The sequence below is a fragment of the Pezoporus flaviventris genome, unplaced genomic scaffold (assembly GCF_033815535.1).
Source record: "Pezoporus flaviventris isolate CSIRO_AGI_PZ_B2104156 unplaced genomic scaffold, CSIRO_AGI_Pfla_v1 ptg000001l, whole genome shotgun sequence".
Lineage (NCBI taxonomy): Eukaryota > Metazoa > Chordata > Aves > Psittaciformes > Psittacidae > Pezoporus > Pezoporus flaviventris.
The window spans coordinates 27,207,975-27,232,097 of record NW_026892549.1 but is presented as its reverse complement, the minus strand read 5'-3'; the positions used below and the strand labels follow the sequence as shown (position 1 = coordinate 27,232,097).

General features: G+C 37.9%; 1 protein-coding gene across 3 annotated transcripts in view; it reads left to right on the top strand.

Moving 5' to 3' along the window:
- Positions 1-24,123, top strand: part of GRID1 (glutamate ionotropic receptor delta type subunit 1) — a 596,456-nt gene that overhangs the window by 348,446 nt on the left and 223,887 nt on the right. For all 3 annotated transcript variants that reach the window (XM_061449455.1, XM_061449436.1, XM_061449445.1), the window contains exon 4: positions 6,258-6,463. In XM_061449455.1, coding sequence (XP_061305439.1) covers positions 6,258-6,463 — 206 coding nt within the window. The remainder of the gene's footprint in view (positions 1-6,257; positions 6,464-24,123) is intronic.

Sequence of the window (24,123 nt, the reverse complement as noted above, 5' to 3'; positions counted from 1 at the left end):
TGAATTAAAGCCATGAAACTGAAATGGAAACTAGTTTCAGAGTGCTTATAGGTTATCTTCCATATTGGTGAATCCTAGAATGTTTATTTTATTCTTTCTTAAGAAATGGAAAAATAAGTGGGAAGTATTCCATCCAATTTGCAGTTAAGAGAGAGAAGCCTACAATAAAGCAGAGTATCTTTGTATTAAAAGTAAAAAATAGTGATTTTTTGTCTTCTCTTGGAGCTTAATTACAAGGAAAAATCCCTTGATACTGTTTCTAAATTATTGGAAAAGGTGAATAAGTGGGTAAATACTAAAATAATTAAACTCTTTTCACTACTTTAAATATATCACCAAGCTGGTGCTCAAATAAAACTAACACTTGGAGAAAAGTATGAAGTGTAGAGCCTACAAGCTGCAAACAAGAAAACCAGAAACACCAGCACTTCCTACCTGATCTAATTGTTTTTCACACTTATTTTTTTCATCTTAAAAACTTGTAAGTATAGGTCATTTGAAAATAGAACTTAGTGACAATACTTCAGTCCTCACAGAACTTACTTGGTGATGGATAAGAATGAAAGTATGTGTGAATTTTATTTCTTGGTGCTTCTTTAGCCTTGCCTTCAGCTCCAGCTTGGTACTTAAGTTTGCTTCCAGCTGTTTTCTACCCAAAGTAAAATGTTTCATGGCCATGTGCTGCCTCTATCTCTGTCAAGTGGGGTTAGGAACTGGTGTTGAAAAGAGGATATAATGTGCTCTACCTCCTGGAAATTTCTTTCTACAATGAGCCATCCTTAAAGGCCAGCTGTGCCCAATCACACAGCTGTTTCACAGAAAAATAATAGCTTAAAGCTTAGTGTCAAGGCCTAGAATTGGATTGTGTGAATTTATGAAAGATAAATTCTGTGGTAGACTGCAATCTTTTTTTTTTATATATAAGCAAGATTATGGATAATAAAAGAATTATTTTGTAGATGGCAATAAGCATATAGGTAGCTAATGCCACATTTAGTACTATTCTTACATTTTTGTGTTCTAGTCAACCAGTGCAGTGACCAGCCGAACCTCCAGCCGGAAATAATACACTTTTTATTCCTTATAGTTCAGTATTTTTTATGGTGAGCACTAGTTTTGTAGTCAGAGTGACAAAATTAATATCTTAGCAGTGCATCAAGGCTTTCCTTCCTTCCTTGTAATAGTTATCTCTGCAATTGCCTCATTTTTCTGTTGTCAGACCTGAACATATGCTGTATCTGCCACTTAGGAAGAAGGCTCTCAGTCACAGAAATTCTCTCTCCAGCCACATGTAACAGAAGAGATACAAAGTTCAAAAGAAGTTTGCTTTTCTTACGAAGCTCCAGTGAGTTAGTTCCAATTCCAGCCTAATTTTACGTGGTTGTGCTTGACACTGGAGTATTATAAACATATCCAATTATTATATGGTTTTACAGATCACTTTTAGAGAAGTGCTTGCCTGAGTGCATTCTGTATAGGGTACATTCGTTTTCCTTCTGAGTGCAGGTGTTGCATCATCTTCAAGAAACTGATGTTCTCTACAGAGAAATTTTCAAATATTGTCTCTGAAATTCTGCATGTTGGACATGTGAAAACCAGGTAGGCAATTAGATGATTAAAATAGTACTATGTGATTTTTATGGTTGAATGTAGACTACACCTGAGTAAAAGCAACTAGTTAGAAAATTGAAGACAGAGATAGCTGTAGGTTGTGTAGTTACAGCAGACTGGTCTTTCATTTGTCATATGTTCAGACAGAAGTGTTTGACTGTGATTGAGTTTGGATTTGCTGTACTTTCCTATAAAGTAAGAAATAAATGGGCACAAGGAATTATTAGTAACAGTTCAGGATAACTCTCTAATGCTAAAATCTGAACTTTTTAATAAAAGGCCACTGTTGAGACTACAAGAGACAAAGTACATTATTTTAACAGACAAAAGCATTTATAGAATCCTTTATTTTTATTAAATTCTCTGAATTTTACAATTTTACAGCTCCTTGGGTGCTGAAGAAAATAAAGAATTAACTGTTCTAAATTATGAGAAGTGGAAAGAAATTTATTACTGTTTCTATGAATATTTCTGTTTGAGCTGTCATTGAACGAAGCTCAATTTTTCTTTTATGTTGCATGGATTTGTGATCTACTAAATGGAGGAGAAAAAAATGAGGGCATCAAGCTCACTTTCATATGTGATATGTAAAATAAAATAAAACCAAGCCTAATTTATTACGATTTATAAACAAATGCTCTTGCATATGGCATATGTTTGTGCATTTATGTACTGATATATTTTAAGAAATTATTATCCTGTTAGTAATGGCTGCAAATAATTATTTGTGAAAAAATTCCATTCGATAGGCACCTAAAATAGTCACTTCTGGAAACACTTCTCTTCAGTTCCTGCTTCCTCCTCTGAATTCCCACCAAGCCTTCTCCTCCTCCCCAGTGTCATGTAAGAACAAGCATGTCAGCATTCAGGAAGATACAGCCATGCAGTTAATTCTAATTGCCAACACTGAATAAATTCACATTCTCTTCTATTTGTGAAAAACTGACAGATTGTGCTTGTACACTTGAGCTTGGACAGTCTCTTCCATCTCAGTTTGTTTTATTCTCAACCTGGGAAAAGTCTGAATTCTTTCACTTTTTCAAACTGGGAAATAGTCTGTTTTCCTTGGGGGTAAAAATTTATAAGGGAATACAAGATATCCTTCCAAGACCAAATATTCTTACCATATGCATTGAGTATTTTGCACTGGTCTGCAACAATTATTTCTAACCAGTAGTTCAGCAGGGGAGCTGAGACATAATGCAAAAGAAACGTAGTAACATCAGCACAGTTACTCTTTTGTAAACAGATTTTCTTTGTGCAGTGATAACTTCAGGTGCTTGCACAAAAAGACAAGTCATTACTAAACTATAAAAAGGGAATTTTCTTACTGCTTGTCAGGCACTGCAGTAATTTTGAAGGACTGAACATAATTACTACACAGCTACACAGGATTTGGAGAAGGCTGAGGTTCTGAATGACTTCTTTCCCTCTGTCTTCACTGGCAAAGGCTCTGACCACACCAGCCAAGTCTTGGAAGGCAGACGCAGGGACTGTGAGAATGAAGACCTTGCGCCCACTGTAGGAGAGGATCTGGTTCGAGACCATCTTAAAAATCTGAATGTGCACAAGTCCATGGGACCTGATGAAATCCATCCACGGGTCCTGAAGGAGCCGGCGAATGAAGTTGTGAAGCCGCTGGCCATCATATTTGAGAAATCATGGCAGTCAGGTGAAGTCCCCGATGACTGGAAAAAGGGAAATATAACCCCCATTTTCAAGAAGGGGAAAATGGATGACCCAGGGAATTACAGACCAGTCAGTCTCACCTCTGTGCCTGGCAAGATTCTCCTGGAAGGCATGCTAAGGCACATGAAAATCAGCAAGGTGCTTGGTGACAGCCAGCATGGCTTCACTAAAGGGAAATTCTGCCTGACCAATTTGGTGGCCTTCTATGATGGGGCTACAGAAGTGATGGACAGGGGTAGAGCAGTTGATGTCATCTACCTGGACTTGTGTAAAGCGTTCGACACTGTCCCAGACAGCATCCTTGTGTGTCTCTATGTTGGAGAGACATCAATTTGATGGATGGACCACTTGGTGGATAACGAACTGGCTGGATGGCCGCACAAAAAGAGTTGTGGTCAATGGTTCAATGTCCAGCTGGAGACCAGTAACGGGTGGTGTCCCTCAGGGATCGGTGTTGGGACCGGTCTTGTTCAACATCTTCGTCGCTGACATGGACAGTGGGATTGAGTGCGCCCTCAGCAAGTTTGCCGATGACACCAAGCTGTGTGGTTCGGTTGATACGCTGGAGGGAAGGAATGCCATCCAGAGGGACCTTGACATGCTTGTGAGGTGGGCTGATGCCAACAGGGACTGTAGGGATAGGACAAAGGGTAATGGGTTTAAACTTAAACAGGGGAAGTTTAGCTTAAATATAACAAAGAAGTTCTTTAATGTGAAGGTAGTGAGGCACTGGAATAGGTTGCCCAGGGAGGTTTTGAATGCTCCATCCCTGGCAGTGTTCAAGACCAGGTTGGACGAGGCCTTGGGCAACTTGGTTTAGTGTGAAGTGTCCCTGCCCATGGCAGGGGAGGTGGAACTTGATGATCTTAAGGTCCTTTCCAACCCTAACTATTCTATGATTCTAAGATAATTGAAAAATCTCAGTGTTTCATGTATCATCAATCCATATAGTAAGCAAAGGTATAGTAATGAACGCTAGTTTACTGAATTTAAATTAACAAAATCCAAACTAAGCTTGACAACTTCTGTCAAATACTTTGTCCTATAAACAATAGTTGTTTGTCGCTGTCATTATTTCAGCACATCTGCAACATTTAGCAGTTCTAGAAGTCTGAAGTCTTCTGGCATTTTCCAGAAATGCCTGCATAACAATAAACCTCTTGCTTTCCTCAGTGACTCAGGATTTTATACAGTAAGCAAATCTAGTAGGTATTTGTCAGTGTGATAAAATTGCTATAGACTTGCCTAAGTCACCAGCAAGACCTTCTTGAGTACACCCTTCCTGATGGTGGGGCTGGCTGGAATGATAATCTTATCAACTAAGCTTGAGTTAAAAAGGCAGTAAAGATTCTGCTGCAGTTGGCTCATCCCTAGCTTAATTTCTATTCCTTTCTGATGTTTCTCTGTAAATGGGCTATTTTCTGAAGCTGAAGTTATCATATTAACGGGCATTCCCATGTTTGCATAGAAGTACAAAGCTACTCAGGCTAAATTTCAGTGTTTTCCTTTTGGATCTATTGTTCGATCATTACATTGTTGGCTCCAATATATTGTGCTTTTACATGAGCTAAATTCTTTAACTGGTGTGTTCTTGCAAGGTGTTACTTGTATCATGTCTCATATGGTGTTTTTTAGGGAGAGAAAAGAGAACTTCAAATCTATATTCTATGGCCATGCAACACCAAGGTTGGTGATGGTCTAACAGCCCTCTCAGTTGGGGCATCAAGGAATGCTACTGACTTGAATCAAACTGTTTTTCAGTCTCCTGACTTTGACGGTGTCTGTGGTATTGAGATGTAGAATTTAATCAGATGCTTACTTCCAGAATTTAAAACAAAACCCCAACCCACCAGTCGTTATAATGTAATTTGTAACAGAGATCGTTAGAGTTACAGTCAAGTTTTCTGAAGTGTGGGGTTTATTGTGAGATTTATGAATGTAATGTAACTTACACCATTGAGCTTCACCCATGAGCTGATATTTGATGATAAAAGTGTGAGAAAGGAATGTGAGAAAAGGGGAATAAAAATTTTCTTATTCAAGGCAAATTATATATGCTTCACATAAAATTAAGGGCTGCTAATGACATGGTACAGCTGTGATTGGGTCACTGTCAATTTTGAAAGCAACCTGGCTCACTATAAGCTTTGACCTTTCTCTTGCTCTAAATTTCACTACAAAATAAAACCTCAGACATTTATTACAGAAAAAAGCTGAAATTCATTAAGATAGAGCACAGTTTGAACAGATTCCATCATGAACATAATATGAAATGTGTGTTCTTCCATACTAGTGTTCTAACAAATGGGATTAGGGAAATACCTTTCTGGTTTTGTTTTTGTGTTTTTTTTTCCATTCAGATTGAAGTTGAGGGACAGAGCTCAATGGAATGGGCTTTGAAAGTGCTCATTTGCAGCATTTCCCCTACTGAAAGCTTTGGTTTTTTTTTTTGGTTTTTTTGGTGTTTTTTTTTGTTTTTTTTTTGGGGGGGGGAGGGGCTGGTGTTGGTATTTTTTGTTTGTTTGTTTTGTTTTTTAACCTTCAATATATGGTGGAAGGAGAGAAGCTTAGGAGTGAGTGATTTGTCTCCCTGCTGTTCCTGGATTTCTGCATTTGAACTGTGATATTGTTGGGGTTGGACATTTTGTTTGTGCAGTGTTAGGCCCTGTGGCCTTGAGCTTCTGGGGGGTTACATACAGCCACCCAAATACATGAACTGGCTCTTCCAAAGAGACATTCAGAGTTTTCCAGGGAAAGGTAATTGATAGAATTTCCCTGTTAAGCGCTCTCTGTGAAAGGGAGCTGTGGAAGATGGAATACTCCTGACAGCAGTACAGGAATAAAAAGTCTTTTTCCAGCTAATTAGAGATATTTGCCTAATTGGTGAAGGTTGATGCAGTGGTTCTTTTTTTTTTCCTCTCCTACCCCCTCTCCCCGCCCCCTCTCCTGTGTTACAGATATACGTGGACTGCAGGGATTTCTTGATCAGGCCTCAAGACTGGGACTTGATGTGTCATTACAAAAAGTGGACAGGAACATCAGCAGAGTCTTTGCCAACCTTTTCACTACCATGAAAACAGAAGAGCTGAACCGCTATCGGGACACATTGCGAAGGGCTATCTTACTCCTAAGCCCACGGGGAGCCCAGACTTTTATTAATGAGGTCAGTGCACAGTTTTTATCATTAACATTTCAGGAACATATATGATGGCTTATGTGACACCTTGCCATGTTTTCTGAAGTGGTAGATTTTGACAGTGCTGTTTGGTAAATGTCGAATAAGACTGCCAGACTTTAGTGCCAGGGAACGGAAGTAACAGGTACTCCATGTAATGCATACTTTGTGGTTAAGGCAAACTGGGATAGCAAGGGCCAGGTGGGCCCTCTTAGTATATTATGCAGATTTATGGGACAATTCTATTTTTCCAGTCATCTTCCATACCTGGATTTCAATCACAGTTGATAAGTGACAAGAACATCTACTATAGTCTATTAGAAAAGAAATATAATGTGCCTGAGTCATCTTTACTGCGGAAATCTTCAAATTCATATTAAAAAGGCATGTTATTGATATTTGCAAGCTGAGTCACAGAGTTGTTTATAAAGTATGAAGTAGGAATTATGTGTTTGTCTTTTTTTTGTTTCCTTAATGGTTCCTTGAAATCAAGTATGCTAAATAAGGCAGGGAGCTAGCTGTTGGGCAAACTTGTAATTAATATTGTGCTGTGGGCTAATTTTTGGCATGAGCTAGTTTTATCTAGTTTTTTAAACATTAAATGATTAACTCTTCTGCAATGTTTTATAGATCAGCATTGTGCATGAGAGTTGGATCCTCAGTATAAGTTTATGTGTATTCATTAGCTAGGAATTTGGCAATGAAGTAGGTTGGTTTAATTCTTTTTATTTTAACTAACCAGGGATAATACTGACCCAATAAATTAAACTTTGGATGAAGTCTGTTTCCAGTTATCAATTTTGCTGCATCAAAGCCTGCTGGATTAAAAAAAAAAAAAAGAGCTAGATTAACTTGATTTTTTTTTTTTTGTGTTTTTTTTTTTTTTATCATACTAGCATAAGTAAATTCTCCACATTTATGTTCATCAGTGATTTTTAAATCAATAGGGTAAATTTTATGGTAAATAAATTAGGCAAATGGGTAGCTGGAAAAGACTAAATACAGACATGATTTCTACTTGTGTTTGTGCATACACAGAGATTTTCAGTAGAGGAATCGGGGAGTACTTGCTCTCAAAGTACAGTAAGCTGTATGCAGCTCAGTCAGTGATTTTATTTGCTTCATAATAGGCTCTGGCAAAAATACACATTGCTTAGTTTTACATTGAGTCCTAACAATGTATCCAAACCAGGTATTGAAAAGACATCAACACGTGTTTTATTGAGACCCAAGCTGGGTAGAAAGTCTGTCCCCCTTGAGAGCATAAGGCTTCAGAAATGTCCATAAGAGTTACGTGCATGCACTGCGAGGACCCTGTGGGTCTCAAGAGCAGAGGCTAATGTATTAAACTGTTTTACTACTCACTTCACCTTAAAGCAGTGTGTATTATAGGCATTAAGGCTAATGATCCTGATACATTTCCAGATCCTTGCAGGAGTTTAACTGTGGGCAGAAATGAAAAGTAATTTATTTGGCAATCTTCTTGTATTGAATCTCAATTGATTCAGAAAAGCTTTATAGAAAGAAAATTTACATCTTAGAAAGGAACTCTCAAAAGACTTAAGCTGCGAGGCGCAAGGTTTCGGGAAGACTCCTTCACTAGCAGAGGCTGGGCTTACATTTTGTGGAGGCTTGCAATAACTGATTCCTCAACTAATTATCTACAGCACAATTCCAGAGAGTCTAGAATAACAACTTTCAGCTTAAATGAAATAGGTATTCTTAGTAAATTACAGAAATACATAATTCATAATGTGCAGCAGTAAGTGCATTCGAATCTTTACTTATTTCCACAGTTAATAAATATTTCATGCTATAGGTAGTGTATAACTATATACTAAATAATGTTGTTACCAGTTCAGCTCCTCACCTTGGAAGTTGTTTGAGGTTCTGAAACAATTTCCCTTTTCTGTTTTGGAAAAGTATTTATGTCTCTAAAATATGTAAGTAGTAACCCAAGAAGAAAATTAACACAGTTTATTTTTAAATTTGGGGTATATTAATTTTAATCTTTTCTATTTTAGCTCAAATTACAAATAAGAGCTTAAGAACAAAGAGAATAAATTGGATTTCAAACTTTGTTTCCATTAATTTCTGGAAATGGAAAGTTCCATGTGAAAAAGAGGTTTCTTGTTAAGTTTTTTGGTTTTGCTGAGCTGATATTTTGTAGCAGGGGAAAAATACCTGAAAAACTAGATCTTATTAAAGTCCATTAGCTAATAACATAGAATCATAAAAGCCAGGTGTTCCACATGAAAACTCTTGGGGAATGCCAAACAAAAGTAAGATTTTCTTGGACAGCCTCTGGAGTATAAACCATGATGGAAATGGTTTTAACAAATTTTTCTTAGCAAAAGTTATAGATGTCAGTCATTAGAAGCTAGTGCAAGATTTATTTTGTCTCTTTCAATATTGCAAGTGATACATTTTTCCTGCTAAATTTATGGATACAGATTTCATCCCTGCTTATCTCTTGGATGATCTCATCTGACTGGATGCACAGAGTTAGGGCGCTCTGACATGTCATATGTGAAACTTTTGAAATTCTAACTCCTCAATTTTAGAATTATTTCTTTAATTTTTGTTCAGGCATCATTTTCACTTTACTTACTTAGTATCCTCAATGCCTGTTTCTGTCATGTGTCAAACTTGGGGCAACAGAAATTACTGACATTTTGTAAGTTTTCAAAGCTTTTTATTCTTCCATAAAATTGCTTTGTTTGTAAGAATAGAGAGAAAAAAAATCTTTTCAGTGTTAGAAGTATAAATATGGAATCAGCCTTTATAAAAAAAAAAAAAAAACAGAAAGTAAATGCATTTTTAAAATGTTAGCTACTCTAGGTTTTCCATTAAAAGGTCACTTTGGGATTAAAACAAACTTAATCTAAAGACAGTGTGTCTCTCTTTAATAATTTTGTGAAAAATGTTCCCTTCTCCACCTGCAAAAATCCCCAATATTTTTGCCCTGGTTCCATTGCTTAATTCATATGCAAAAGAATTCTCAGTTGTAATAGGTATGCATGTAGGAGCAAAAATGTTTCATATTTTGAAGATGTGATTTCCTTGCAAGGCAATATATAGGAAAAAAAAAAAGAAGAAAAGGTAGCAGTGCAAAAATGGAAAGGAGATTTATTACTTTCAGTTATTCTGTTATTTCTGGCACAGGCATGGGATCCAAGACTCATAAGTCTCCCTCCTTGCAAAGACTTCACTTGCCTCTTCCACTTATCAATAGAGACATTTTTTTTTGGTTGCAAGTAGTGGAGGCATATTTGTATGGATTGCTTTTATCAGTAAGGGCTCTAGCCTGCATACTGACATGAATACATGGAAAATGGTTTAGAGAGGGGTGACAAAAATAATAAAAGGATTGGAGAGCAAGACCCAATGAGAAAGATCTCAGGAATGTGCTATATACAGCCTTCCTAAAGGAATATAAATACTTGAGAAGAAGCATAAGAGGAGGAGGAATTGTTAAAGGTAATCATGGGTGGTCTAACAAGAAGTAATGACCCCAAATTAAAAAGGAATGCTTTCTAATGGAGAGCTTAATTAGACAAAAAGTAACAAGTGATAGGACAAGAGGTTACAGCCTCAAGCTGCGCCAGGGGAGGTTTAGATTGGGTATTAGGAAAAATTTCTTCACCAAAAGGGTGATCCAGCATTACAACAGACTTCCCAGGGAAGTGGTGGAGTTGCTGTCCCTGGAAGTGTTCAAAAACTATGTAGAGGAAGCCCTTAGTGGCGTGGTTTAGTGGAGGCCTTGCCAGTCCTCAGGTAACAGTTGGACTTGGTGCTATTTAAGGTCTTTTTCAACCTAGTTGGTTCTATGCTTCTATATGAGCGCCTGGCAGGAGAGGTCAGTGAGGTGTCATTCTTCAGGGTGTTCAAGAAGAGATCCACTAGATAAAAAAATCTTTGTTAACTTAGTCTAGCAGTCTTTTCTGAAACAGTTTGAAGGGTGTTCTAGATTACCCAGGGGTCCTGCTGAAGACATGTCAGGAAGCATTTGTTGTGTGAAAAAATTCAGACTTTTCAAGTGGGGGAAGGGATCTTGTGGTTCAGTATTTCTCAAGTTTCCTACTGCAAATGTGCAGTATCTGTTAGCTGTGGAGGACTTGGTGGTGATGTTTTGTTTTTTATTTCTTTGCAGAACACATTTTATTTATTTGGAATATGTATTTTTATGAGATTTTTCGTAGAAACCATAGGTGATATCAGTTGCTTTATAGACTTTAATCATGCTGCTTTCTAGTATTGCCACCTTTACTTTTGAAAGCCAGTAAAATGGAGGCTGTAACATGGTTGCATGTGGTTATTGATTTAAAAGGAGAAGGGATTCTTTGGTTTACAAAACCCTTAACTCAGCATTGCTGGTTTTTTTGGCAGCTTCATTGAAGTGAAAAATGCTTCCATTTAGGTGTGTCTTTGAAAATTATATCATTGCTTGTTGAGTCTGTCTTGACTGTAGGCTAGTAAGCTTACTGCAATAAGGTAGCTAGTATATATGCATACCCCTGCACATACAGGCTGAAAGAGGAACTCTTTACATGCCTAGTATAGTAAACAGGATACAAAAAAAAATCAAATAACTAGAGAGCAGATTAATTGCATTAAAAATTGATGCTAAAACCCTGTATCATTGCAGCAGGGTTATCTGAATCAATGCAATTCCAATTTGAGCTGAAGCTATAAACTGCCAGAATAATACTGTTTGTTAAACAGTTATAATTTATCTCTGTCCTGTTTATGCAGTCACCTCTGTGTCCTCACCAGAAAGCAAGGACTGCTTTCTGTTTCTCTTTTACTCTAGTTAATGTCAAATGTTCTGACTTATTCCTTTAAAAAAGAATAAAAAAAAAGAAAAATATATTCTGCTTTTGGTTAAGGTGGGGCCATTTCACACTGATTTTTCGACCTTTTTTCATTACTAGTCATTGAGGATGCTGAGCACCTTAGTCGCAGAGCACTCCTAGCTGGCACTTTTTCGTGAACAGTGCTCCAGACTTCTCTTTTTTCCTCTGCAGTTGGTGACATGCTATTACTTGACTGGAGCTGCAGGAATTATTTATGGCATCTTGAGCAGTTTGCACCCAAAAGGAATTGTCTGAAATGGATTTCCACAGGAAGCAGACACCTTAACATTTCAGAATTTAACAGGAAAAAAGTTTAATAATTTTCTGGCACTTGGCATTTTGTATTGCCATACAGCTCTCTTATTTATGTTACGAACATTCAGCGTATTAGCCGGTATCTCTGCTTTCTATACAGTGTATAAACATCTTGAAATACTGGTAAATAATTTGGGAAAAAAAATTTATGCCTTTTTCATTTTTAGAAGGCAATTTCTTTGTTGAAAGAGGTGGTAGTGATTTGTGAATGCTGGTAACAGAACTGTAGAAATAATACATTCTTCTTTCAATAGTTGAAGTTAAATCGTACCCAGCTTGTTTTTTCTAAATCTTTCTCTGGTTTTCTATTTCTTCCTCTGTGCTAAAATCTTGTCTGCTGGCATTTGCAATATAGTAAGACTTTGTGCTTAAAGAGAATAATAGTTATAATTAATTATTAATAATATAAAACAAGCAAACCTCATTAAACTGCTAAAACTTAAGTGAAAACAAAGCCTCACATTATGGGATAAATTAGCGTAGAAGCAGGTTCTTTCAATTGGGCCAGAAGAAACCCCCAGCCACACACAAACCCTCACACATTTTGTTTCACTATGATTAATGAAAGCTGTGGGATCTCTGAAAATGTTTGTAACGATCATTTACATGTGCAGTCATAAATTTGTAGGCATTTTGAAGAGGGAGAAAAGATATCATAATTTGGTGAATAAATGGCTTTACGTGAATTCTTTACGTAGCTTCATGTAAATGACACTTCTTTTACTAGTGCAGGTAAGCTTAAGTGATGATAATTCTAGAATTTTATTTTATTTTATTTTATTCCACTCCTAATGTTGCAACAGATTTTGAACCTGAATGTTGAACTAATGAGAAACATGAGGCCTGCATTCGGTTCCGTACATCTCTAACAATAACTGATAGAAGCTTTGTGAGGCTTTGTGGGTCAATTAAGAGGAAAAAAAAAAAAAAAGGAAATGAAATATCTTAGAATTACACAGTTCTCATGAGTCTAGAAAGAAATAACACTTTCTTCCCCCACCAACCAACCAACCAAAAGAAAACTCAAAACAACAAAACCCAACAAACAAACAAAATCCAACCAAACAAAACCAAACCAAAAAAAACAGCAACTGATGCACAGTATAATTTCTCATCACCTGCTGACCAGTGCCCATCTTAGCCCCAAGCAGTGATTGGTGCCTCCCAGGCAGCTACCGCCAGTTTCCATACCAAGCATGACATGCTGTGTTATGGATTATCTCTTTGGCTAGTTTGGGTCAGGTGTCCTGTCTTTGCTCCCTCCCAGCTTCCTGTGCGTCTTGTCACTGGCAGAGCGTGAGAGACTGAAAAGTCCTTGATCAGTGTAAGTGCTACTTAGCAACAACTAAAAACATTGGTGTGTTATCAGCACTGTTCTCAGACTAAAGCCAAAACACAGCACTGCACCAGCCACTAGGAAGAAAATTAACTTTATCCCAGCCAAAACCACACCACTTACTAAGTCTCTCAATGTCATTAATAGTATGTATGCTCTGAAGGAACTAAATTTTTCAGGTCATATTTTGAATCTGATGACTGAACACATGCATAGAGGACCATTTATTTTTGAATATCATTAAATCTGTATGTTCAGGAACTGGACATTCCTCTTGTTCCGAATACTTACTCCTCAGTATACTGTTGGATTCTTGTTTCATTATGGGCGTTCAGTTGCTAAAACATGACTCAATTCCTGAAAATTTTGCTTCCATCCACAAGTAAGGATGTTGGGAAACCGTGCTGAATATCTGGTTGAAAAAAAAAAAATTGTTGAAATACTTTAATTTTACATTGCTTCATGAGCTTCCTTAATTTTTATTTTGTTATTTTTCATTCGTTTTTTTTAGTCTAGAAAATTGTTAATTTTCTTACCTATTATATTTGTATCTTTTCTCAATCTCTCTGTTAAGTATGGAAATGAACAGCATGGTGCAAGGTAAGCCTGTTCACATGGGATGGCCCTGATAAAGGTGACAAGTCTGTAAAGTGGAAGGCAATAGGATGCGGAGACTGGCATCCATGTTGTTGAAGCAGGTGCTTGTGCTATGGTATCACTATGTCCTAGTTCATAGGTTTCTCCTTTCAGGGTAGCCCCACGTTAATACAGTATGTTCCAGAAGTAGCTCTCTGCACAAATTTAATGTCAGGATTCGGTGTTGGGACCAGCACTGTTTATCTTCTTTAATTTTTTACATGGACAGTGGGATTGAGTGCACCCTCAGCAAGTTTGCTGATGACACCAAGCTATGCGGTGCAGTTGACAGGCTGGAGGGAATGGATATCATCCAGGGAGACCTCGACAGTCTTGAGAGGTGGGCCCAGGCAAACCTCATGAAGTTCAACAAGGCCAAGTGCAAGATCTTGCATCTAGGTCAGGACAACCCTAAACACAAATACAGGCTGGGCAGACACTGGATTGAAAGCAGCCCTGAGGAGAAGGATTTGGGGGCGTTGGTTGACAAAAATCTCAACAGGACCAGCAATGTGCACTTGCAGCCAAGAAAGCCAAACATATGCTGGGGTGCATCGAAAGAAGTGTGACCAGCAGGTCAAGGGAGGTGATTACCCCCCTCTGCTCCTCTCTCATGAGACCCCATTGGGAGTACTGCATTCAGCTCTGAGGCCCCCAACACAAGAAGGACATGGACCTGTTGGAGTGAGTCCAGAGGAGGGCCCCAAAGATGATCAGAGAGCGGAAGCACCTCTCCTATGAAGACAGGCTGAGAGAGTGGGGCTTATTCAGCCTGGAGAAGATCAGGCTTCAGAGAGACTTTATAGAAGCCTTCCAGTACCTAAGGGGGGACTACAAGGAAACTGAAAAAGAATGATTTACAAGGGTATTTAGGCTAGAGGTAATGGCTTTGAAATGAAAGGGATTTAGATTAGATGTAAGGAAGAAATTCTTTACTGTGAGGGTGGTGAGGCAATTGCACAGGTTGCCCAGAGAAGCTGTGGCTGTGCCATCCATGGAAATGTTCAAGGCCAGGTTGGACAGGGCTTTGAGCGACCTAGTGTAGTGGAAGGTGTCCCTGCCAATGGCAGGGAAATTGGAACTCGATGATCTTTAATGTCCCTTCCAACTAAAACCAGTCTGTGATTTGGGGATTCTTTCTGTCAGGAGAGGTTGTATTTATGGGGGTGGTTTTGAAGGGAGAGGAGTAATTAATGTCTTGGAAACAGAATTGTTGAATTGGGCCACATGCAATTCATTCCCTCTAGTACTGTCTTTAATAGTACCCAGTTTTGGCCTTTGCGAGAGCTGATGAAGGACAACTCTTCAGGGAGCACTAAAATCTTGAGCTACAAAAAGCTAACCCCACTTCAACCTACACCCTCATGTTTATTTTGTTTTTTAAAAATAATCTTACTTCAGATTTTTCTACTCACTCTTGGGATACTGTGCAATTTAAACATAAAGCTTTTATATGTGTGTATTTTTAAAGTTAAATATCTTGACATATCTGTGGTCATTATAATACATAAATATATGTAAAATCTTTCTCTAAAATACTGCAAATCTGCAGATGACTTTATCCTTCCTAGCAAGGATAATTTTCTGCAATTTAGGTATAATTTACCAGAAATCAGAGATTACAAATTAATTATGGATGATTAATTTTAAAATATGCTCCTGCATTTGCATTCATCACTATGTATTTTACTGTTGTAAGACACTAGCACAAGCAGTGCAGGTACGTGAGAAAATGTGTCTGCCTTATAAAAATAGAAAAAGTAATGACCATGCAAAAACTATTTGCCATCTTCCAGTTTGACTGTTTTTTCCATAAATTCAGTAAATTCTTAATCTTACTTGTGCTAGGGTAGCTTGAGTTTGAAGATTATAAAATAGATACTGCAATTATTCAGTTTTTGAACCTTTAACACTGCTGAGTTCACACAGTAGCTGCAGGTTGGCTTTTTCCATTGACACATGTGCAAGAGTTTCCAAGCACAGGGATTGACTTGGAGTACAGGGCTCTGTACAATCAGTTAATCATCTCTCACCTAAAATGCACTTCTAGAGCTGGTGTTCTGGATTAAGAGTCATTTCATTAGTAGTTTCAGAGGTTATAGAATGAGGCCATTTTTCTGTAGTAGGGGATGAGTACTAATTGCTACTAATAATTTTCACCTGCTTTGCGTCTTTTCATAGGAGGTTTTTAATCACTTTTAGTAGGTGAAACAAAACTATATTATATTTACCCAAGAGTTATTTTTAGTTTCAAACTTATTTGGAAAATGATTTAAGCCTTCACTAATTGCTTGCAGCATACAGTACAGTGCTGTCTGTGTGTGAGATAGAAGCTTGGGCAAGATTTATCTTGGTTTGAGAAGATTAATCCCAAGAAGAGTGTCCTAGGTCTGATGCTCTTTTTCCCTAAAAGTTACTTTTATGTTGGGCAGGCAGTGCACAGCGTAGGTGCAAGGGTTAGTGTTGCTGATACAGTACTGTCCAATGTGTAGGAAACAACACTGAATGTTGTGTTAGTGTCATAGAATCACAGAATAGTTAGGGCTGGAAAGGATCTTAAGATCATTTAGCTCCAACCCCCCTGCCATGGGCAGGAATGTCTCACACTAGACTACGTTGCCCAGGGCTCTGTCCAACCTGGCCTTGAAAATTGCTGGAGATGGAGCATTCACAACTTCCTTGGCCTACCTTCACATTAAAGAACTTCTTTGTTATATTTAAGCTAAACTTCCCCTATTTAAGTTTAAACCCATTACCCCTTGTCCTATCACTACAGTCCCTAATGAAGAGTCCCTCCCCAGCATCCTTATAGCCCCTCTTCAGATACTGGAAGGCTGCTAGGAGGTCTCCACGCAGCCTTCTCTTCTCCAGGCTGAACACCCCCAACTTCCTCAGCCTGTCTTCATACAGGAGGTGCTCCAGTCCCCTGATCATCCTTGTGGCCCTCCTCTGGACTTGCTCCAACAGTTCCATGTCCTTTTTATGTTGAGGACCCCAGAACTGCACACAGTACTCCGAGTGAGGTCTTGCGAGGGCAGAGTAGAGGGGCAGGATCACCTCCGTCGACCTGCTGGTCACACTTCTTTTGATGCAGTCTTCACAGTTCAAGGTGTAGAGCTCCCTGAAAAATCTAAAATAGAGGATTATTGGAGTTCTTTGGAAATGTAAGGGAAGAAATGTTTGGGAACCTTGTTCATCAGGGGCAAGCAGTTAGATCTGGTTAAATTAAGCTTATAACTTGAGACAGTGTGGCAACTGTGCAATAAGGTGTCTTTTCCTTAGGCAAAGAGTGTTCTGTGTCAAACAAATACAGCAGTGTATCATCAACATAAAGCATGATGTGTCATTTCATTTACCTTTGTACCTTGGAGGGTGGCAAATATCTTAAAAATTAGCAAAGGTTTAAGAGTTGTTTTAAAAGAGAGTATAGTATGCGCTAATAATTATTTTTCCTACTGCTGCTTTTAGTACTTCTGGTGCTATTGTAAATAGTATGCTTGAGTGTCTTCTTATGAATTGGAATGTTGCTTTACAGATCCTAAATAAATATATCCCCAAAGAATTTACAGCATGCAAGGTGGGACAGATAGAAGTATTTGGAGAATAAAAGGGATTGATGATGAATGTTGTGCAATGACAGAAGTAGTGTCTTCATACCAAGATCTTAGAAATCAGCATTTGAAAAGGGGTGGGGGAATTAAATAAGGGAATGTAAAGCATTTGTAGAATCTTTTTTTTAAATATGGGTAGGTGAAGAGTGTTAACACTGAAGCCAAAATCCTCTTTGTAGTAGTAGTTTCAGCAGGGTATGAGAGGAGCTTACAGTAACATTTTTAGTAATCAATATGTAATGTCATCAGAGCTGGGAAAAGAGTTCTAGCATTACAGATGGTTAAGAAGAACTGTTTATTAGAAAGGTTATGAATCTCTGAGATTTTGGGCTTATCCTGGATGACCAGTTTAGTAAGAAATGAAAGTCAAAGATGACACTTGGATTGTAGTCCAAATTGGTAGGTCTGATATTCTGGCTGTCTGTTTTGACTGAGAAAAAGGATGTCCTTTCCCGGAAGGGAGAGGGTTGAAAAATCTCATTATCCACATCAAGTTTATGAGGGCATCCAGAAAGCAAGCTAACTATTTAGATTCAACAGAATATGAAAAATGTGTCACAGAGAAGTAGATCAGTTCTCATCAACATTTGAATGGCAGTGGGTTTTTTTTTTTTTGCTATTTTGCTCACTGGATGAAGTTAGTGTAAAGGGAGGGGATTACGGAGTGAATGGTTGTGGGAAGCTCCTTGGGAACTTGAAGAGGATATCACAGAAAGTGTCCCCTGGAGAAGCTGTGCTAAAGGAGTGGCATAGGAGAAAACGCAGGAGAAAAGTGCTGAGAAGCAGAGGTTTAGCAAAATGAAATGTGATCATCTATCTGACAAGTCAAAGAGAAGAGAGTAACATTACGATGTTTGGCTAAGAAAAGTGAATGTCAGTAAAACCAGTTTCACTTAAGTGCAGAAAGTAGAAGCCCGAAGGAAAAGAATTTAGCTCAGAAGAGAAAGTTCAAGGCTGTGCATATGAACCGTTTGTGAAGGGATCTGTAGGTATAAGGAAGAGGGAGAATGGAATGATAGATATAGAGCCAGGAAGGCTGTGGGAAAGGAATACTTTCTGGCCTCAGAGAAGAGAAATGGGGTAAGAAGAAACTACTTTAAAGGTATATAAGACCTTCTAATTCTTATAATGGCAAATGTGTCGACAATATCTTCAAAGGTACCAAGGACTGGAAGGCTCCATACTGTATGTATGGAGTGAAGAGACAGGCTGGCAGTGACAGTACTTTGCTGTGGGCTGGGCATCTTTTTTGATGGATAGTTGCCAGAGTGACAAATTACGGGTTGCTTGTTTGTCTTTCAGTTCTTGTCAGATACGCAGTTTGCTGTCCTCCAACCGTTGGAAAGCTGTGTATCTGTAGACGGTAGAAATTTTACTCCTGTTTTTGTTGTGATTATTTGTTTTACTGAAATAAACATCGATATGCAGAATTACTTCACATTCCCCTTATGAGACCTTTTTCCAGGTTTTTGGACCACTTTGCAGTATGACTTCTAAGGGAATAAAAGTAGCTCTGACAGCATCCTCTGTGGGGCAGGACATAAACTTTGTGTCATACTTCCTGATAGAGTTTTCAAATTTAGTAATATCTTCTCATTGGAAGTCTTCATACTGAAGTTTTCATAGAAAGAAATATAATCAGGTTTCTGTATTTGCTGGTTTTGCCATCATGTTTGTTCACTACATATTCAGGCTTTTACTAAGATACATTTTTACACCTTTTTTTCAAAGATCACTTTTCAAGGTTGATCTCTCCGTGTTGAGGCAGGTACCTAATTATTATCCCTACAGAACATAGAATATAGAGGTAAAGGATTATTAGCCCCCTTTTTTTTCCAGCGGGGACATGAGGTTACAGAGAAAGTAGGCAATTTTTGAGGTCGCCTGATATGGGGGCTGAACTTTTAAATGTCAAACCAAGAATTTGCCCCAAAGGTCATCCTTTTGTTTGATACTGCCAGGTATGTCTTTGCCACCACTGACCCCTAGTAGTTTCATTTGACAGAAATGATAGTTTTGTCACTCCAATGATGCTTTTATCAGACATGCAGCCTTTAACACACACCCCCCTCCCCCCGCGTCAAATTAAAATTCTCTTTGAATAGTGTGTTTGCTTTAGTTTCAGATAAATAATGCAGATTGCACATACATTCCGACAGAGCATTTAAAGAGCTGCTACGGTAAATTTAAAAATCTGTATTTTATTTATTGAATTGAGCCCTTTCATTGTAATGGAATTATAGTTTTCTATAGACCTTGTTCTGTGAACGAGATCAATTTGTTTGGCACTGACCCATCCATTCAACTTGAAGCAATCATATTTAAAAGCTTTGCACTTTATTAATGTGTGTGCAAATAGCAATTGGATTCCAAGGACACTCTTTAGGAACGCACCTTGAGTGATTGGTCTTGACATATAATTTGTGTTTTGCTTCCAACTTTCCAAGGGAAAAACTCTTGATAAAATTATTTTTAGATAATACTGAAAAGGGAAAAAGGCCAAACCTTGGAGTATGACAATGACTTTGTGTATTTACTGAAAGTATATTGACTTGAAAATACTGCAAGTTCCCCAACATGTTTTCCCATAAAATTATTAAAGAGTATTGAGCATATTTTGTGATGTACGTAATATTAAAACAAAACACAATCAACCAAACAAAAAGTATAATACTGTATTGTTAATTTTCTAAACTGTTCTAACTTTCAAGATATTTTAAAACTCATTGTCAATCACATCTTGATTTAAAGTCAGACCAATCTAGCAAATAGAGCACTTTGGCCTGGATACAGTTATGAATACTTAAAATTATGCAGTTCAAGTCAGATATATCCCTGATAGCTTGCATAACCAAGAGGCACCCTAGCACTGGAAACGCTGCCATGTAAATAAGATGGTTATGTCATCCAGGACAAATAACCAGTGGAAGTGTCCAATTTGCAAATGTGTGCTGTGCAGGAGTGCTAAAAACAAATACCAAAGAGAGAAAATTGTGATAAAAAGAGGACCTTAAGGTCTTGATGTCAAGACCTCTTAATACTTTGGGAATGTATGGCTGGAATTCTCACTGCCTACTTCCTTCAAGTGTGAAACGTTGCTGCAAACAACGCAATTGAGCTCCAGGTAGTTTTCATGCATGTAGGATCCTGTGCGGGAGGGCACCTCCACTTTTTTTGGTATTTCTTTTAAGAACTTAATAAGAGAGTTTGCATAAGATTCCTCAGAAGTTTACACTGCCCAAACTGTTGGAGAACCAAGTGAATCTTAGGTTCCTAGTTTGGATACTCATAGTTTCAGCTTATATTACATCTTCAGATTTTTTCTTCCTCACTGTGTTTGAATATGTTTTATACTTTTTTAAAAGGTATGTCTGGATTTGAATAAGAATACTGTTTTTTTGTGATTAGTGGTTAAAAGCCTTGAAAATAATATTACCCATCTGATTTTCACCCACGTAGCTTTTATTATCTATATCTACATAAAAATGGATTAATTCATTACTTAATAAAACTAATTAATAACAGTTATATTTAACACCAAACATGTCTGAGTAAAATATATATGCTTATGTAATATAGATACTATATAAAAATATGTATGTATTATACATACACACATACACAACTTGCATATTATACCATACCCAGGTAAGTCACTTAAGCAGGAACTTGTGCCTGCGTAAATATGGAAGAAGAGAGAGTAAATGTTTGCTCTCTGCAGCTGGAAAAGGAAAATAGGGATACTGGAGTAGAAACGAACCAGAGAGTACAAGTTCCTCAGACCTCTTGTGTTTCAGCTCATTGAGAACGTTCATATTTCTGATGTGCTCTACTGATATTTGCAAATAGTGTTGACATCTTTCAGTGTAACTAGGTGGAGAACTGTATCTGTAAAAGCCTCTTGGAATTTGTTATTTCATGCAGGGGATTTGCAATGCTGGCCAAATGGAACAGAGAGAGTGTAGAAGACCCACCTTGCTCAGGCATGTCATTAGCACTGAATTTTTTCTGACCGTGAAGACACAAAGAGTAAAATGAAATAAAGGTCAAAGCCTGAGTATGAGAACGAGCAGGGAAAAGCTGCCCCAGTACTGGTATCTTCACAAAGCTCAAAGGCCTCTTGGGGAACATGAGCAGTGCTTCAGTGCAATTGATAAAGTCAGCCAGACATTAGTCCCAAAACCCTCCATATTTTAACGGTAACTTGAGCAGAAGCTGTTATTTGTGATGGCTAAATGAAATTTGTGGAATGTTGCAATCCCAGACAAAAAGGAAAACAAGCCTGAATGAAATAGCTGAATGGAAGTGTCAAAGCATCAACAGATTTGTAAATAACTTGAAGCTAAAGAGTTGGCTTTGCTGTTTCGAGTCTTGCACTCCTGGTGTCTGCAGAAGAAAGGCCTGATTGCCTACTTGTATTTAGTGGTTAATAAGAATGTGAAAAGGAGTCACAAGCTCTAGAATCTTTTAAGTAGGAAAGCTATAAGTGTTTTTATATCAACCTTCTTATACTGGGCAGTTTGCATTGCTGATTGTGACTGCCTCATATGTTAGGAGAATAACAGTAACATTGGTGTTCTCACAAAATGGCCTACATAATCTTTATCTCTGTTCAGGATTTTGCTACTTTGAAAAAATTAAATTTAGCTTTTCTAGCCAGAGATTTTATATCTTGTTCTCTTTATTTCACTCCCCTTTCAAATGTTTTCATTTGTGATAAAGTTACTACCTGCGACAAATATGTCAAGAGTTTAGGAGTTCCTAAAAGTAAATTGTCCTGGGTTCAGCAGTAGCAGTCATTTTTTCTCTTCTTAGTAGCTGGTGCAGTGCTGTGTTTTTGTCTTTCGGCCTGGGAACAGTGCTGATAACACCAATGTTTTTAGTTGTTGCTAAGTAATGTTTACCCTGACCAAGGACTTTGTGAATCTCATGCTCTGCCGGGGAGGAGGGGAAGCCGAGAGGAAGCAGAGACAGGACACCTGACCCAAACTGACCAAAGAGGTATTCCATACCACAGCACGTCATGCCCAGGATGTAACTGTTACCCGGAAGGGCTAGTTCACTGCTGGGTCGGGCTAGGTATCGGTCGGTGAGCAGTTGTATTCTCTTCCCTTGTTATTTCCTTTATCATTATTATTATTGGTGGTAGCAAGAGTGGGTTTGTGTTATACCTTAGTTACTAAACTGTTCTTATCTCAGCCCGTGGGAGTTGCATTTTTTTTGATTCTCCTTCCCATCCCTTGGGGAGTGAAAGCAGGGGAATAGACTGTATGGTTCTGATTTATGGCCTGGGCTTAAACCACAATATAAATAATAGAGGTGCTGATGTTAGATGAACTACAGAGGAACTTAATGAGATATGTTTTTCAATTGCTGATCTAAATTAGAATTAAGAGTACATATAAATCTTTACAGGGAGGTAACAATAGAGTTAAAAAATTGCCGTATCAAGATGCTTTGCTTAAGTATAAAGCTGAAGGAAATTCTTTTCACCTTGGCCAAAAATTTATAAAAATTAAAATAAAATACAATAAAATAAATTACACGCCCCCCCCCCCCCCCAATCCAACACACATCCCCCCCCCTGCCAAAAAAAAAACAACCCTCAAACCAAAACCAACCAGAAAAAAGAAAAAAAAAACCAAACAACTCCAAATCCACTAAAGTTTTCATGTTGACATCTGTAATTCAAAGTGAACTCTTAGGGCCATCTGTTTTACCACATCACTGTAGCGATGAACATTGTCAGTGGCTGTAGGTGAACAGTTAAGAAGCTCTACAGCATAATGGCACCCCCCAATTTCCCACTCAGCTCACTGATAATGATTTGCAAATGAATCTGCCTACTTGTTTATCGGAATTGTCATTACTTCATCAAAGTGTTCCTGCCAAGATACAGCAGCTTTCCAAGGGCTCTGGATTTCATTGTTTATCACTGTCACTTGCTTGTGGAAGAATCAAGCAAGCTAGCAACAGGGACTTTTAATAACAAAAAAAAAAGAAAAAAAAACAACCAACCCACAAACCACAAGCCCACAACCAAATGAACAAACAAACAAACAAGAAGTGTGACTTTGAAAAGTACTGTGGCATTGAAGTTTTCAAAACAACTAAGTGAAGCTTAAAGAATAAGAATGCAGAAATGGTTCAACTGTGTTTTAATAAAGACGGTGTAGTGTGGGAAAACATAGCATGTATGCCACTGCTGTTGCTAATGCTCATTATTTACTTGTTAATATAAGCAGTCCTAAAATAGATGCTTATCTTCTAAATCAAGACTAGGGAGATGGAGACTCTATTTGCAATAGATATAACTAATGGATATTTCAGGGATAACTTCTTCCTCTCACAGGAAAAATGTGAAGATAAAAGCCAGTAGCACTCATAAGACACCAGACAGCAAAAGAACAAGAACAAAATAAGCTAAGTGGGTGGATAGTTTAGGTGACTGGCCAAGTCAGATATTTGTTTGAAGAGAGTCATAGTTTGGGTTTGAACTATCCATATAATGAGTGTTTGAGAATACTTTGAAAATCCTTTTTGTTAATCAATAAATTCTTCAGTTATCAAGAGTGACCTATTTTCATATAGTGTGCTAATGTTAGGAGGACAATTAATGATTGTGAAGCACTGCCTTTCTCCTGAACATACCTGTTTTTTGTGCACATTTTCCCTCAGTTTTGTGCTGTTTTCCCTTGATGCTGCACATGAATGAAGGAAAGGGAATATGCTTTGTCTTTTAAAAAGCTGGGCAAGCTAAAATAATCTGTATGTGAGACGAGAGAGAGAGAGAGAATGAAACAGCGTAGTGCCGCATTTGTCTTGCTGTCATTCAAGTAGCGACATTTCTGCTCATCAGCTGAGTCTTCTGAAGAATGTCAAAATGTTACTGAA